This window comes from Pagrus major, chromosome 14 (genome assembly GCF_040436345.1).
Source record: "Pagrus major chromosome 14, Pma_NU_1.0".
NCBI classification, from domain to species: Eukaryota; Metazoa; Chordata; class Actinopteri; order Spariformes; family Sparidae; genus Pagrus; species Pagrus major.
In genome coordinates this window covers 19,417,140-19,434,300 of record NC_133228.1, presented here as the reverse complement: position 1 = coordinate 19,434,300, position 17,161 = coordinate 19,417,140, and the positions used below count along the sequence as shown (strand labels likewise).

The 17,161-nt window shown below is 41.0% G+C and overlaps 1 protein-coding gene across 6 annotated transcripts in view; it reads left to right on the top strand.

Moving 5' to 3' along the window:
* The first annotated feature begins 361 nt into the window (after positions 1–361).
* magi2a (membrane associated guanylate kinase, WW and PDZ domain containing 2a) overlaps positions 362–17,161 on the top strand; it is a 236,973-nt gene continuing 220,173 nt past the window's right edge. For all 6 annotated transcript variants that reach the window (XM_073480363.1, XM_073480362.1, XM_073480361.1 and 3 more), the window contains exon 1: positions 362–851. In XM_073480363.1, the coding sequence (XP_073336464.1) occupies positions 557–851 (295 nt within the window). In that variant the 5' untranslated portion in view covers positions 362–556. The remainder of the gene's footprint in view (positions 852–17,161) is intronic.

Genomic DNA, 17,161 nt, shown 5'->3' with positions numbered 1-17,161 from the left:
TTGGAGCTTTTGTTCAGCCAAATAAAGGAGTCTGAATGCACCAACTTGGACAGTTTTTTGCTATTTTCTGCCCAACTGATTAATATAGACAATATTTAAAATTGTTAAGGTGGTATAAGTGCAAAAACAAAACTTACAAACACAAATATGATCATTTAAATATCTTTGTGCGTGACTCACGTGCTGTCTTCTACCACTGAAGTCTGTTTACATCATTTGGTAGGAGGTAGGCAGGTAGGAGTTGCGTCGATTCCGATCGTGGAGCCAGCCCGTGAAGGCAGCACAAGTTGAGCAGCTCTCAGTTAACACACAGGCGGACTGATGATCCAGCTGCTGTGTGTATGTGAGTGAGTGAGTGTGTGTGTGTGTGTGTGTGTGTGTGTGCGCGCCTGGACATGGACACAACTGGCGTTTACTGTTGAAACTGGACTCGTTGCAGTGTCACGGTGACAGCGGGGCGACTTCAGCCGAGCGACAAAACTTCTTCCACGGCCGCCCTCATGTGATACCTACCCCCCCCCCTCACCACCACCACCACCACCACCTTGTTTGAGCCATGTCCAAGAGCCTGAAGAAGAGGAAGCACCACTGGACCAACAAAGTCCGCGAGAGCGTCCTTTGCAGGAATGAGGAGGGGGAGCTGGGGCTGGAGCTGAAGGGCGGCGCGGAGAATGGACAGTTCCCGGTCGTCGGCGAGCTTCTCCCGGCGGGCGGCGGCGGCGGCCAACTCTGCCAGGATGAACTCCTGCTGGAAGTCAACGACACCCCGGTGGCTGGACTCACCACCAGGGACGTCCACGCCGTGGTCAAACACAGCAAAGACCCGGTCCGACTCAAGTGTGTCAAACAAGGTAACTTTTTCTCTTTTTTCCCCCCCGCATTTCGTTCATTTTCTCTCCTCGTCTGACACGCTTTTGTGTTTTGACAGCAGCTATTGTCTCCTGAAACTGACACTCTCTCCATTTTTTTTTTTCCCCTCGGTGCTCCACACAAACCACGCCAAGAAAATTAACTTTTTAAACTGTTTTCATGTACTTTTAATCCTCCTGTGTCCAAATATTAACATTATTTCCAGCGTAGTTGTTGTTAAAAAGGTGTTTGAGACGTGTTTTTAGCAGGGTCCTGTTGCTAGGGGTAGCTTTCTTTTTAAGGGGGTGTGTTGCAGAAAATACACACTTCACAGACACACAGACACACACACACACACACACTTGAACTACACACAGCCTTGTGCATAACTAATAATAACAAATACATAATACCTTCTTGAGGCTGCATTCACTGTAATACCGTTTAAATGTCACGCAGCCACCATAGGTCAAGATTACAGGATATCCAATAAAGGTATAATACCACTCAGGTAAACACTGGATTAGATTAGATGTTGGGGAGGATTATTAATTTGCCCCCAAACCAAGTCGGTCTCACACGCAACAAAAAACATCCAGCACACTATAACAAGCAAACATCTCCCGCAGTAGCACCACTAACAGTTCACATCACATATTTTATGATGTAGGCGCCGAAACAGCAAGTTTGAGTGCATCAACGTGGACATTTTTAGCTTTTTGTCACCAAATAAAGGTATAATACCTCTCACGTAAACACTGGATTAGATTAGATGTGGGGTAAGATTATTAATTTCCCCCAAACCAAGTCGGTCTCACGCGCAAGTCCAGCACAACGTTACAAGCGAACATCTCCTGTAGTAGCACCACTGACATATTTCAACATTGTGCATCACATATTTTAAAACGTACGTTAAAAAGTTACTTGAAGCACGGATTAGTCCACCGATGGGCCGATATTAGGGTGTAAAAACTTCCTATATCGATATATCAGCTGATACGCACACTTTTTGCAGTGATCCCCCAGCACGTGACAACAATATGTAACGGAGGCAGGATGCTTTACAGTTTCACGTTAAACTTTATTGTCTAAAATGACACCAGGGTAATTAAAAAACAAAATAAAGCATCACTGGTGCACACTTTACACACTTCGCATCCCATAGTTTAGCTGAAAAGTTACTTGAAGCAACATTACAAGCAAATGTATCCTGTAGCAGCATCACTGACACCTTATTTCAACATTTTATATCACATATTTTATCACGTTTGAGCTGAAACCATTCATGTAAGCATGGGTTATTGGATGATTGGCAATAATTTTGTTTATTAATCGTTCATATAATCAGGGTTCCAGGTCGCACTTGCACCCCAAAAATCTGTCAAAACAAGAAGTTTGAATGCATCAACATGGACATTTTTTGCTATTTTTTGACCAGTTATAGGTGATGGGAGATTAGATGTTGGATAAGATTAAGTTGCTCCAAATCAAGTCTGTTTCACACGCAAGTTCAGCACAATATTAAAAACATCTCACCCAAAAGTCTGTCAGGATTGGTCGCACCAGTGCGCCTGATATTCAGCAAGCACGTTTAAACTTATTGTAACTTTTCTTGCGTGTGCTGAAGAAAGACATTTATCTTCACCTTATTCCTGTTCACAATCATTTGAATATTTTTTTTAAGAAGTTAAACCTAAATTATGTGCTGGTGCACCTATAAAGAAGTTGGAGCACCAGTGAAACCACTGTAAAAAGTTGGTCTGGAGTCCTGATTGTTTTTAAGGGACAGTTTCTTTGAGCCTTCTATCATAGTAAACTGCACATTTTTGACTTTTGGGTCTATTGGCCTCTCAAATGTTAACGTTTCCTGATTTCTGTTTTTGTCTTCTGTGATAGTAAACTCAATATTTTGGGATTTTGGACTCTGCCATATAAAGAAGTCTGAAGGCACCAACTTGGACTATTACAGAAAGTAATTGTTATTGGCAGCCCTGGACGTATGAACGTCTGTGATCCTGTAATCTTTGGGCTACTTGTAGTTGTGGGTTAGCTCTCTTTCTTGACTGAGAGAAAATTGCTCTTCATTTACTGTTTAACCTTTGAATCACATATGTAATTTTTTTCCCCCTGCAAAGCAGACATTTAAGTATGCAATATTTATTATCCAATTTATGCTACGTTGAGTGGACTAAATTGGATTTGGAAAGGATATTGTATAAATATTAGAGCAAATCCCCAGGTCCCTATTTCAACATTATGGCGGTGTCACGAGAAATGAAAAATACCATGAAGTATGATAAGGTCACAGTTATTGAATGCCTCAGACCCATATTTTTTTTTTTTCTGAGCAGTAGACTGCTTAAGTGAGTGTTTCACATGCAGCCAAGGTTGTGCCGTTCAAAGACTCCATCAGTTGTTGGAGACATTTCTTGAATTGCAACACATGCAGAGCAACCCATGTTGACTCATGCATGTAAAAGGAGCACGAGTCATGTAAATGTGCCCGAACTCCAAACTCCATCTAACGCTTGTCAACTTTTTTCTGCTCTGGATGTGAAGCTCTGATGTCACGGACACGCTCCGCTGGCCCGTCTGCGTCTTTGATCCTCGCTGCTAATGACGCCGGGTGTCTTGCGTTGTGAGCTCAGAGCAGCAGGATCTTTGGGGCTCTCGTTTTGGGGGTGAAAAATCAGAAAAACCCTGTAAGAGGCTTTGGATCAAAGTGTGTTTGTGTGACGATGTGTGTGCGTTCAGCATCAGACCAGGAATTTATTCAAAAGGCAGCCGAGCCTGTATCAAAACTAATGTGTGAGTTTTTTTCCCATGAAATATTTATATTCTCCAGTGATTCGCAGAAGTGATTGATATTCTGGCTTTGCTTTCCTCATTTCTGCTCCATCGGTTGTTTACAGTGAGTGTCAAGTTGTTTTTAATATGTACATTAAGTAAATATTATGGAGGGGGAAACACTCTGCAGTGTCCTTGCAGCAGTGGGTTCAAATAACAGATAATATTCAGTTGAACTCCTGTAATCTGTTTCAGTATTATCACAGTAAGCCAGGCCTCACGGATGATACACGTCCACTTCCCCTCGCTGCTGTATAATTTTTTTAACAACGAGAGTGTGTAATTAAGATCTTCCTTCATGATTAATCGTTTGTTAATAGTTAACTTGGTAACACTTTATCTTAACCATCATTAATAAATGGTACATTTATAGTTAAGCAAACTTCAGCTTACATTTAATTGACTGTTAACAAACAACGAAATGCTTTATGAACCATTTATTAAGCGGTTGTAAAGGTTTATAAACATCCGTTGAAACTTGTTTGTTAGCAGTGAAATAACGATTAAATGAAGTTTAATTAACTATAAATGCACCATTTATTGATGAAGTGTTACCATGTACTTTAACTAATGTCAGAAGCAGTTTCCCAGCATGCTCTAGAGCCACGAGTGCTTCTAACAACTTTATTAGAAATGCTGTGTGACACATGACATGGATGCAGATACTGTAGAAGCATACAACACTGCTTTGAGCTGGATGAATACGCATTGCAAAATGTTTTTGTGTAGTGGATCGTAAGCCATTTCAGGTCACTGAAAACAGAACTTTTAGAAAACTCCTGCAAGGGTGAAGATATGTGTTTATGTGTAGACATGAAAACAAGGTTTTTTGGCTTGTGTCCGTTGTTTGGCAGGCTTCTGATTGGTCAACGTGGCCTTACGAGAAAGGTTATATCGCCACCTGCTGCTTTGGCATGGCCTTGACAGCCTGCGTTTGCGTTTTCATACCGTTGGTGTGGCCGAGGAAAGAAATGCATTTTTAAAAATACCTGTGTACAAGTGGACTGGGCTTCAATAATCAGTTTGGGCTGGACAATATTTCAATATGATATTGATTTTGTGATATGACGCGATGTGATGTCTTAGATTTTGGATATTGTTATATAGTAATCTGGCATAAGTGTTGTCTTTTCCTGGTTTTAAAGGTTGGCATTACAGTAAAGTAATGTCATTTTCTGAACTTACCAGACTGTTCTACTTGTTCTGATACTGCCTAATCTTTGCTTAGCTAAGGTTAGCAAATGCTACCTAACTAGCCAGCTAACATATAAGCCTCATATCGAGAGGAGCACCAACATCAGCCAGGTTCGCTGCTTTCTGCTTATTTCTGTGGTAATGATAGAAAAAGAGTCGGAACAGGACATATTGGTGGCTGACGTGTCTTTAAGATGCATAAATTACACTTCCAATAGAGATAAAAATAGACATGAAGCTGAAAACAAAGACAACCAAGCTGATCAAAGGTGGATAAAAATAATCCTAGAACTATAACATAGATACCTGTAACAGAAAAATAGGTGCATACAGTATGTAGAACAAAATCATGACCGATATATTCAAATCAAGTGTTTCTTTAAATTGGAAATAATACAAATAGTGCAAAGAAATAAATGTTGAATGGATGTACAGTACATTTAGTTTAATTGATTGAGTGTTTCACTGTATAAATCTGATCTACGGACAAAAGTGTGGTCAAAAAATGTTCAAATGGAGATTTACGCCAGCTTCAAACAAATTCTACAGGAGGTCAAGACTCCCCGAGACACAACAACAGCTTTATACAGTATTGGAAATATTAACTGTCAGAGGATCTACAGATACTGTTTGTATTATCAGCACTTTCTCTGTTACTAGAGCTTTTTCTCCATTGTGCTTGTGCTTAATGTGTTTTTCCCACACGCTCTTTCAGATGGTCAACAAATCACTTAGACAGGCGTGCTTAGATCGAGATAAATATTGGTTATTGTTAGAACTGCCAGGGCGTATAACTGTAAGCAGAATAATGTAATTGCCTCATCCAGTCTTGGAAACATTATTGTAGTTATAAGCACAAATATGATGCAAGGATTAAATGATAGGGAAGTACTCTTGAAATATGAGAACTGCTACTTGAGTCTAAATGAAGGTTTTGGTCAAGCTCGGCTGTAAACAACCGAGAGCAGCTGCTTGATTTGAATTGATCCATTAGTGGACTTTTCAGGAATCTGAGCTGTTGTCATTATTAACAGGAGCCACTTCAAATAGACAAACTGCCAGCAGTCAAACTTAACACCTTCTCCAATACAAGGTTACAATGGACCAGCTACGGCCCAATAAAACAGTCATAAATTGTGCTTTGTTTTCCCTTCTTTTGCCTCTAGCCAAGGAAAAGGGTCAGACTGACCACGTTACACGCATGGCCAATCTCCAAAGGTTGTTCATGGCCTTTTTGAATAATACATCAAGTTCTCTTTTGCGGTGGTCCGCTGCTTCACTAATGTCACGACTGTATAAGTGCTGTCCCTTTCTCTTGGGACACCTCGCCTAAATTGCCAACTTTTCTTATGATCTTCTTCGTAATTACACGAGCTGGATTATGAATCGCACTTTTTTTCTCTTCACGGTGATCATGAATCATGTTTCTGCTCTCAAGCACTTAATTTCCTACGTGCTCTAACATGGCTTTAATTTTTCACAACATCTGAAATCCTACGCCTGTATCCCCTCTAGGTCTTTTATTAGTCTCTAAGGTGAGCATTAAATTAGATTGCCACCAGCAATCAGGCCCGGCCTGTAGTATTTAGGATGTAATTAGAATCTCAACAAAACACTGATGAGTATATAAGAGAGCATAGGGCTCAGTTACGTTCCCCGGGACACAGCGAATTCTCATTAGACCAAGACATTATGGATAACGTTAGGAAAGGGGATGAGACTTCTTCCTGTGGCTAATGTAATCCCCTTTAGATTTGATGCTAGTAAAGATGAATTAGAGCTTGATATACTTGCTTTCAACCTGGTACTTGTATGTGCATGATGACTGTTTCTGTAGGGATGCATTACCTGCTGGATAGGTATCTGTGCCATTACCCCATCTACTTTTAAGCGGATCAGGTATTGGTTTAGACACAGTTTATTTGTTGTTGTCTTATAAAACTGTTTCAGCTCACAGTTCTGAAGTGATGGAGGGCCACTATCTCTTCATTAAGGTCATCATGTTGATCAAATACTCAGGTGTCAGGTAGGGATGATTTCAATCCTTATCTGCTGCTTGATGGGTATATTTTTAATCCTCCAGGTACACACAAGCCTGCGGGCAAGTATGTGAACAGTACCACTTGTATCGCAGCCACTTGCCAAATGGTAGAAAGAAAGTGTATCTGGAGCGTTACAAATTCGAATCTCTATTAGCTCAGTCTTACCTTGGATAGTCTGCCTGGAGAGTAAAAATTCAAACTGTCGCTTTCTCTGTAAGTCATGAATATTGCTGCCGAAGCATCGAGATAAATTAGCTTTACTTCATACTCCCTGCTCCTTTCCCTCCGTCCCTCTCACACTCACACTGAACTGCCCCAGTTCAGCTTCCCGTTTCAGCTCCAGTGAAGGATTAATGCAGCCAACTATGGAGGCTGTCACTGCATCTTTCACTGCCACCACGGTGAGAAGCTCTTACTGTAGCTGTACTTCACCCTCGCTACAATCTGAATGCTGATTGAGCCTCGCTGAGTGGTGTTGGGTGCAGGTAAGAGCAGACATTTCCAGGTCAGCCGAAGGCAATCAGTGTGCTTGCCGGGTGCCCACTTAGTGTTGGCTGGTGTTGAGGAAAGTCATTACAGAAGCCTGAGCACGGGGAGCTTTTGCAAGGCAAAAATGGCAGCAGTTTTAAAAGGTTGTTTTTAGCCAACAGTGTGGCTCTTGGGAGCAGTGTCAGCTGGTCCACCACTTTAGTCCAGAGGCAGAATATCTTCACAGGTATCAGACAGATTGCCTTGACACTGTTAGAGACAATTGTTCCTAGAGGATGGATCCCAATGACTTTAGTAACAACCTGATCTTTTATCTGGCATGCTAGATGCTACATGCAAAAAAAAATAATTTTAATATCCAGTAGTTATTAAAAATCATTGGTTTAAGTGTATTCCTGATCTTGGAAACAACAGTTGATCAAAAAACCTTGACTCAGAGCTTATTTAGTAGCTGTTCTGGAGTTTCCCGTCATTTCACATGATCTCCATCAGCAGATGGAGGTTGTCAGTTGTCATGAAAGTTTCGCTTTTCATTTTTCCTGGGCACTTGGAGTGTTTAGGTACTCTAAGAGCTAGGGGGGATGTGTTGGGTCGGTTTCTGGTTGAAGAGAGAACTTTTGTCAATAACAAGTTGGTGCTAGGTGTGCAGTCTGTTACAATGCTTAAATGCGACAACTAGTTTCAGTGTACAAAGCAATAAAAACCCTTCTTAACAATATACAAATCCAGTACTTTACATGAACCTGGTAAGGTATGTGCTGTAACCAAGCCACGAGGACGCCTTTCTTACATGTGTTCAGTTGCTTGGATCTCTCGCTCTCTGGCAAAAACTTTTTTAACTGTAAAGTATTGCTGAGCGGCTGACGATGACGTTTCTGCAAAAAGTTAGAGAAGTTCCTGCAGACTGGACTCAGAGCCAAGACTTAGACAGGCTTTACTGTTGACATTTCAACCACAACTGGTCCTCCTCAAGTGCTTGCCAGAGGATTTGGCCGAAATGTGGCCAATAAATCTTTATCTATGTCTAATAAGCCGCGATTCCACCTGTCAGTTTTGTTCATAGTATTCCTTGTCCTCTCACCTGTCTCACCTGTCCCACCTTGGGTACATCTGATTAAGATTTCTGTGCAGTGACTTGTCCCCTCTGTTGTTGCCCTGTTTCTGATTAGAAGATGTATTAATATCTTCATATGCTGCACTTGCAGACAAACCAGGAATACGATTCTATACTGATACTACTCATACGATGGATGAGTCACTGTCTTGTGAAGTGCATGCTGGTATGGCTAGAAGCTCTGTTGGCGCAAATATGTAGCGTAAAGTAATTTATATGAAGGTCAACCTTGTGCGTCCACAGATAAAATTGTTTTGCAGGCAGGAATCCTGAGCATAAAAATCTTTACAACAGAGAGACAATTCATAAAACTGCACCGCATGAGCCATCCAGTACAGCTCAAGGGAAAACCAGTTTGTTATGACACTATCAAGTCAATGGCGTGTGCCAAAGTAATGGCATGATTGATGTGGGTGATGATGAGTTTGGACTGGTCACTGGTCTGTCGGGCGGGGGGGTGGTTGAGAGATGGGACGGGGAAATCTCTGAGAAGTTGTGTTGAGTCAGACGTACACTGTTGTGTGGGAGTGCCTTAATGATTCTCACTACAGTCAGACCCATCTGTCTTCTTGTCAGGGTCCCATTGAGAGTGTTAAGTTGCACCAGCAAGTGTTACACAGAAAGTGCGATACACAGAGAGACTCACACACACACACACACACATTTAAAGAGATGCTGTGTGTGTGTGTTTGTATCGGCACGTCTCGGGGGCCTTTGCACCACTTACCACATGCTGTCCAATCATGCCTGACAGAGGTTTGGTGGAGAGATCCTGTTGTCGTTGCCTCTGTTACACTGTTTGACTGCCAGGCTTACCTCTGGGGACAGGTAATGATAAGGCACACACACAAGCTCACTCTCACACACGTATAACTACCTTTCCCTCCTTGTCAACATCAGCCATCTGCTGTGGCAGGTCTAAATATTCAAAGAACCGAGGGATGGGAAGGCTGCAGACTTTCACATGTGGCAGTGTGTGCGTGTGTTTGTGGATTTGTGCCTCGCAAAAGGTCAAAAATAATGAAATATCGATCATTTCCGATTCTGAATATTTAAAACAGTTTCAATATTAATTTTAACAGCGTGAACAAATGAATATAACCCTAACACACACAGTACACAAGCCTATCAGAGACTCACCGTAGCTCTCGGATTGTGGTGTTCCTCTCTCTAACCGGTGGAGAGAAATCTTTACGACCTTCTTCATTATCCAAGTTCTATAGATAAATGGTGTCTATAGCATAAAGAAGCTGAGAATAGAAAGGAGCCCTTTACCTTTTTATTACGATGAATTATAGATGAATGAGAGGCAGCGCAAGTGTGTGTATGAGTATATGGTTTGAATTTTCTCTCTGGCCCACAAAGCTGCTGATTCAAGTCCTCCCTTGTCTGCGTCCTTTATGTCGGCGTCCTTTATGTCGGCGTCCTTTATGCCCAGGTTGTTCGGAGTGAATGTACAGTATGTCATTCAAGTTGATTCTGAATGTGAGCAAACTATGAAGCTGTCATTTATTCTGCAGCTGCTTTGGTTCATTTAATAGCGTTTCTGAATGGACCTGCAACAGCATGTAATCTACAAGCACAGCATGCGTAACCTTTATGCTCTTGATGTGTGTTATTGTAGCTAACTCATGATTTTATATATAGCATACAGGATTTTAGTTTAAAGCCACTTACAGCTCGATTTATACTCATTTAATGTCTAAAAAAAACTATACCTATGTTGTATATTTTCTTGAGTTGCCTACTTATGTTATCCCAAATGTTTCCAACAATGTTTAAACACAGAGAAAACCCCTAATTTTACTAATTTTTAACGAATCATGTTGGTCACCTGTTGCTGTAATTTCCAGGCAAACATCAGATGATATGTCAGACAGTGAGGGAGGAAGTCGGCGAACGTGATTAAACATAAAATCAATAAAACTTCAATACATTACAACATTTTTGCCCAAGACACATCAGATTTTTCTCGGCAATGGTTGTTTAACAATGAACTCCTAGTCGACTTATTGCGCGAATCCCTTCAGATATTTCAGTCTGAACTAAAGTAGTGAAATAACTGTGACTAACAATGTCACCCAGAGCCACGGTGCGAGAGTCCAAGTGTTTCTACTTAAAAATGCCAATAAATCAGTCATCAAATCAATTTTCTGTTGTTCGACTCATCAGTTTATTGACTTAATTGTTTCGGCACTTGGCAGATCCTGTGATTATAAACAGGTTTCATATTTTGTTTTGTGAAAGATCTCTCCAGATGGCCCAACATATTTCACTCCAAACAACTCAGAACTAATGATTCTGGCATTCTCAGTGTGCTAAGTGAAATAGGATTAAACTTCTAATTTATGTTTACAAGGATATTGAAAATCGCCACATCAGAAAACACCCACACTTACTTGGCCACAGTTAAAGTGTGTTTACCTGTGTGGACGTGGTGGGAGAGGGAGCTCGTACAGCTTGATGATTGATGGATGATTTTGGCAACAAAAAAAGCTGATTTCGCAGTGTGCGGCTGTGAATTTTAATAAATACAAGCCAGGGTAAAGACCTTGTTTACTAAAGAGTAAAGTTAAGCTTTCAGTGTGTATTTTAGACGCTATATAGTGAATAATTTACTGACAGCGTACTGTATATGCTGACAGTTTTACACTGAGTGACACCAAGGTTATGTCTTCTTTTAAAAAACATTTCCCCTGCGATGTTTTTGTCAACTCTTGTCCCGAAGATAAGGAGATTCTTCTCATCTTCACCTCAAATCACTGTTGTCACCTTTAGTCAAGTTTCATTTTTTTTCCTGCATTTACCGTAGAGCCGTCTTGTTTTCAGCCTCCTTCGGGCCTCTTCTTTTATCTCAAACCAATCAAAGTCACCAAGAGGAATAGTGCAGACACCAGCAACCCTGTAGGCAGATGATGAAGCCAGCGTAAACATCAGGGTTGTGATGAATCACAAAGTGGCTCAGGATTGCAGTTGTGCAGCTAGGTGCAGCCCCCCCCTGGATACTGTAAGATTTTGCAGCGGGAGATGTTGTAAGATTTCACATTTCATGTTGGGAAAAGTTAATATTCCTGCTCCTGCAAACTGCCAGTGGTATGAATATAAATGAGAACTAAATGGGATATTTTGGAGCGAAGGCATTGGGGAGGGTGAAATTGGCTGACCTGCTCAGGGAGAGAAGGGAATATTAAGCAAACTCCTCAGCCCACACTAGTTGTTGCTGATTCACCATAAAAGGGGAGGAATCAATATGGAACGATTTAAGCCTTTCTGAGAGCCGCGGCGGTTGGTCCGTCCTTCCCTGCCGGTCTCTTGGCATGGATCAAACAGTCTTGTCTTTTTTATTCCACGTCGATGAGTGTTTGTGTGTGTGTGTGTGTGTGTGTGTGTGAGACAAAGTATTTGAATTTGTGTCCACCTCAGGATGTGTGTTTCTGAGTGGATTAGGGTTGGACCTAGATGGATTTTTTAATTTTTTTTAAGACTAATCGGTTCTACAAATAGTTGTTAATGAACAACAAAAAAGATTGACCAAACATACAGGAACACCTGTTACTACCAAGCTCCCAGGGAACAGCCAATATGACATTGTGGTAACCATATGTGACTTTTTTTTCCTCTCCGTTAAGCTTACATTGTAAATGATGTGGCTGGAAAATGGTGAATTTTTTTTTTTCTGCATCACCAACCCTGTGAAATTACTTGTTTCACTATCAGAATTTTGTTCCATTTGGTCCGATAACATTTGGAAAGTCTAGAAGAGCTGCGCATTTAAATCATTTATCCTCATTCAGGCTAAACAGCTCAGCCAGTCCACGCTCTATGGGCCGCACAATACAGAATCTATGTGGAAGATTCAGGCACTTTTTATAAGTTTTATCAGGATGAAAGTGGCTCAACTTCCGATGCTGTAATCACATTTTCCCGTAATAGATTTACGGTTGCGTTTCCATTCTAGTGTTGTATATATGCAGCTAACAAAGATTGTGGTGAATGATTTTCCATCACAACTCGTGTTAATTTTTTAAACATTGTGTCCTTGTCTTGAAGCAGAAACAGAGTAAAACAGGCTTGTCATTTAAACTTGGCGTCACTCTATCTTGGCTGACTGAAATGGCAACTGTTGCTGGCAGATTTAAGTACAGTAGCTGTAGCTAGCTAGCTGCAGTAATAAAAATTAACTACTTGAGTTGGTCTCAGATGGACTTTTTAATGTTGCTACCTAACAATATGTGATTATAGAAGTAGTTTTGTACTGAAGCTATTTTAACAGACATCTTAGAGCAGTTTCTTAGTTTGTTGTTGTTGGTTTGCCAATAAATAGCTCCAATAACTTCCCCTGAAACCACACATTTTTGTTTTTACACATGTTAATTAGGATGTTGGTAAAGTTACAGATTCTGGTAGGCATGTTCTTGAGATTTAGTGAGAGCCAGGCTAGCTGTTTCCCTCTGCTTTCAGTGATTATGCTAAGCTAGGCTAACTGCCTCACAGATCTAACATGACATGGCATCAATCTTGTCATCCGACGCTCAGCAAGAAAGTGAATTAGCATCTTTCCCAATGATGATATTCCAGGTACCTTACAGACAAATCAGATTCTGATCAGAATCCTGTTTGGGTTAAGTGCTTCTTGGAGAAAATGCAGCGTTATTGATCGATTACAAGCAGGAATCGCAGAGACAGAGCTGAACTGACGGAGCAGCAGTTTGTGACAAGAACAAGAGTCTGCAATAAGACTGTAAACAAGACATTGATTTACCGCCGGGGAGTATAGATCCTACAAGGAACGATGAGACACATTAGTATCATGTCTATTCAATAAAACCTGGCGCTGTCTCACTGTTGTAACAGTCTATTCACTGATCACATCTGTCTTACTCTGCTGTCTCACACTGAGGATTCATTTGTCCTTGAGGCCAGTACTGTTTGTGGAGAGTTTACAGGTTTTTGGGATTCCAGTCAAGTCTTATACGAGACTTTAGCTTCCCTTTAGCAACCTCCCCTCCGCCCTGTTAGATTTGCCTGCAGCGAGGTCACCTCCAGCTGCTTTAAGCCAGCTCACATCACCACTCCTGGGAGTTTTTTTTTTTCTTTTTTTACATAGGCAGCACTGACTCTCTCCCCTCTTGCTTTTCTTTCCCCCTTTTCTTTGTCTCCCTCCTTCCTATTCACACACTCATTTCATCCCGTTCTCCTCTGGGAACTGAGAAGGGCTCGTTTAAATAGGTTCGGGAGATGAAGAGATCGACTGCGCAGCTCGGCCTGTCTGTCCCTGTGCTCGCAAACATTATTCATGCCTTCCTAACTGTCAGCCACAGAGCGAGGGACCTTCTGAAAGACAGCCTGGCCATGAGAGAGAGAATGACACACCTGATGCTCAACAGATGCAGAGAAAGCACAGAGAGGAGGGAGGGAATGAGAGTTGACAGACAGCGAGAGGAGAAGGGTTGGCACTCTGTTTTTCACACTATTCTGGTTTTAATTCGATTGACAACCACAGCAGTGCTGTTTTCTGTGTTCCTTCTCGCTCCATCAAACCAAGGACACATTTTTGGGCATCAGCTTTATGCTTTGTTTGCTACTCGATCCTCCAACAGATTTGTTGTTTTAACCTCCGCTTTGTAGCACCATTAGACTTCACTTCACACAATTTGGTCAATATTTTATTTAAACAGAAAGCTTCTTCTAAAAACGACAAAGGACACAGTAATAAGATTATCCGTTTGACAGATGAGGGATAGCTTAATGTGCTGAAAAATAATAAAAGTTCCATTGTTAAAAAAATACAGCTTTTCTGTCTCTTGAAATGAGATTAAGTTGTCACTCTGTTCTTATTGTCTTTGAGACAAGTCGAGAAGAAGCCAAACGTTATTTCAGTCAGGAGATATTTAATTGAAAGAAGGGCTTAACAGAGAGTTATTAAATATTTATTTGACTTGGTGCACGATTAAAAAGTCGAAGAAATATGAGAGGAGTCTTTGGCAATTAGACCCAATCATGGCGCTATTACTTAAGGGAGGAAGTAGATTTTTGGGTCTCATTCCCAAGTCGTCCAATACTGATGCTTTTGGTTGGTAGGTCGGCCCGGCCACCAACCCAAAACATCAGTGTTTGACGTAGACACATCGACCCCTTCGGCCTCTGTCCTGATCGTCTGCTGCAGACAGGCTGGCTCGGCCCACGATGCTCTGCCACCCGGCCTGTTCGCTCTACTTACAAGCCAAGAGACACTGTAGCTGCGATAGCCAAAGTGGTCGGCGTAACCACCGATGCAACTACGGCTCAAAATCTGCTGCACCAGCTCCACCGCTGGCTGAGTGTTTTACAAACCAACTGCGAGAAAAACAAAAGCACAGCCCATTAATACAAGAGTGAGAAAATGAGATTTGATGGAGAGGTATAAAAGAGCACGTCAGCTCGCTGTTTTTTCAGTATTTTTATTTATTTGTGTGATTTCGTGTGTTTTTCACTGTTGTGTTACCATAATTATAACCTGTGTGCCTTGATAAAATGGTTATATTCAAAATAAAGATGTTGAATTCAGCCTTTTTTTTTGCCTGGCCTTTAAAAATGATAGAAGTAGGACAGGTCATTGAAAACGATCAATAATTATTGATATCGGCTGATATGAAACTTTACTATCATGATGGACTTATTAGCCATATTGCCCAGGTCTAGTTTGACGAACTGGAAAACCGGGCGTCAATATTATGAATTGAGACTCAAAAATCAATTTTCTGACAGATTGGACCTTTTAAGTGAGGAGTGATGCCACCAGCTCTGTAGGAATGTGTCCCTGACAGAGTCTGGACACTTGTGGTTGTGATGAAGTGGTGAACGTCAATTGCTCTGATCTGAATGGATGCGATGTGGAGCAGGGACTTTTGATAAGCTCAGTGGAAGGACAAATGGGCACTTGAAGTGAATGTGGTGGAGGAGGGTTGCATCGATTTGACACTGGACTGACAGCTGACAGCAGCAGAGAAAGGAGCAGTTTTGCAGCAACAAAACTATTCGCTCACAGAGGTCATTACTAGTTCAACTGAAAGAGTGACACGCTCGGGTTGGTAGCAGTAAAATGTCGATGAATATAGTCTTCCTAATTTAAATTCAGCTCAGCTTCATTTTAAGCACATTTCCTTTGGGTTGTTTCTGTCATCATTGCAACTAAATGATTTGATGCACCGCGAGTTGCAAGTCTGCAGCAGAAGAAAATGAAAACTTGGGTTTGTTTTAATTTGATCAAACTCTCAAACAAACGTCAAACTGACTGATTCTCAAAGGGAGAAGAAATGGATGAACAGAGTCAATTATGGAGCTCGGAAAAGACAGAAAACACAGTTTAATTCTCTGTATGCTTCTTTGAGTTTCCTGTTAAATTGCTGTTCTGGTTATCTGGATCTGTAAGTGTAGAACAAAATTGGCCAATAACATCACGTTGAGAACAAGACTGGGAGATGTAATGATGGTTTGTGATATTGATGGGGGTTATTGAAACAAGTTCTTAAAATTGAGTGCTAGAAATAGCTGATTTGTACTTTTCTTCCGTTTATATTTTTAGTTTTTCTCTCTCCAAATCAAGTGTCTAAGAATAGAGGGTCTTGTATGCTGTACAGATTGAATCTCCTTGAGGCATATGATATTAAGATTTGTGATATTGGGCTGAATATAAAATATGTGAAGTAAAATCTAATTAAAATTTGACGTGACTTGACTACTTGCCCTCCAGAAAAACTTGCATAAGCGTTGATTCCACTGATGCGACGGCAGCACAGAAATCATTTGACAGCACCTACCAAAATATTTTCAAATCACACAAAAATAAAATGCTTTGGTTAAAGTTTGATTAGATTTAGACAAAAAAAATAATTGGTTAAGTTTAGGGAACAATCAGTGAATATGCGGTGACTCTAAGTGGGAAGTAGGTTGGAAACATGGACCAGTTTGAAGCCTCATGTTTGGTATTATGGGGGTCGCCATTTTGGTTTTCTGGAGCCAGAAGTGACCATATATGGATGGGAGGACGTAGATGGGACCTTACTTTTCAAACTGAGCATTATGCTTTCAACTAAAGATTGAGAACATAAACTCGTCAGGAAACTGATTAACGAGGTAATAAATCAAGTGAGAATTATGGACATTTTCTCATAAGCTTACGTACAATCAGACTTCTTTTTGAAACCAGTGAAGTTGCCCCCTAATTAAAAGGAGGACAGGTTAAAAGCACTTCTGCATTGACTTCAATTTCACAGAAACTGTTTTCGTCCCCCCCCCCCCCCCATTTTTTATCACCATTAGAGGTCTTCAGTCACTGCAATGTTTTGAGCATTTGCCGAAAATGCTGACGCCAGCAGTCTGGCATCATTCCTTGTCATCAAAAGTGCATTTTCTCTAGTCTTTAGGTTTGCATCACAGTGAGTGTACCGAGTGAAATGAGAGAATGATTGTCCGTTCTTTTCCATCACAGACACATTTGTCAAATTTTCTCTCGAAGACCGCTTCATTTTATGACCCTAACGTCTTTCAAATTCTTGAAATTTTAATATCGAGTCACATATTTTGAATTTATAGATATTTCCTATGCTCTTTGCTGACTCAGTTCTTTTAGCCTCAGCGGATTTTC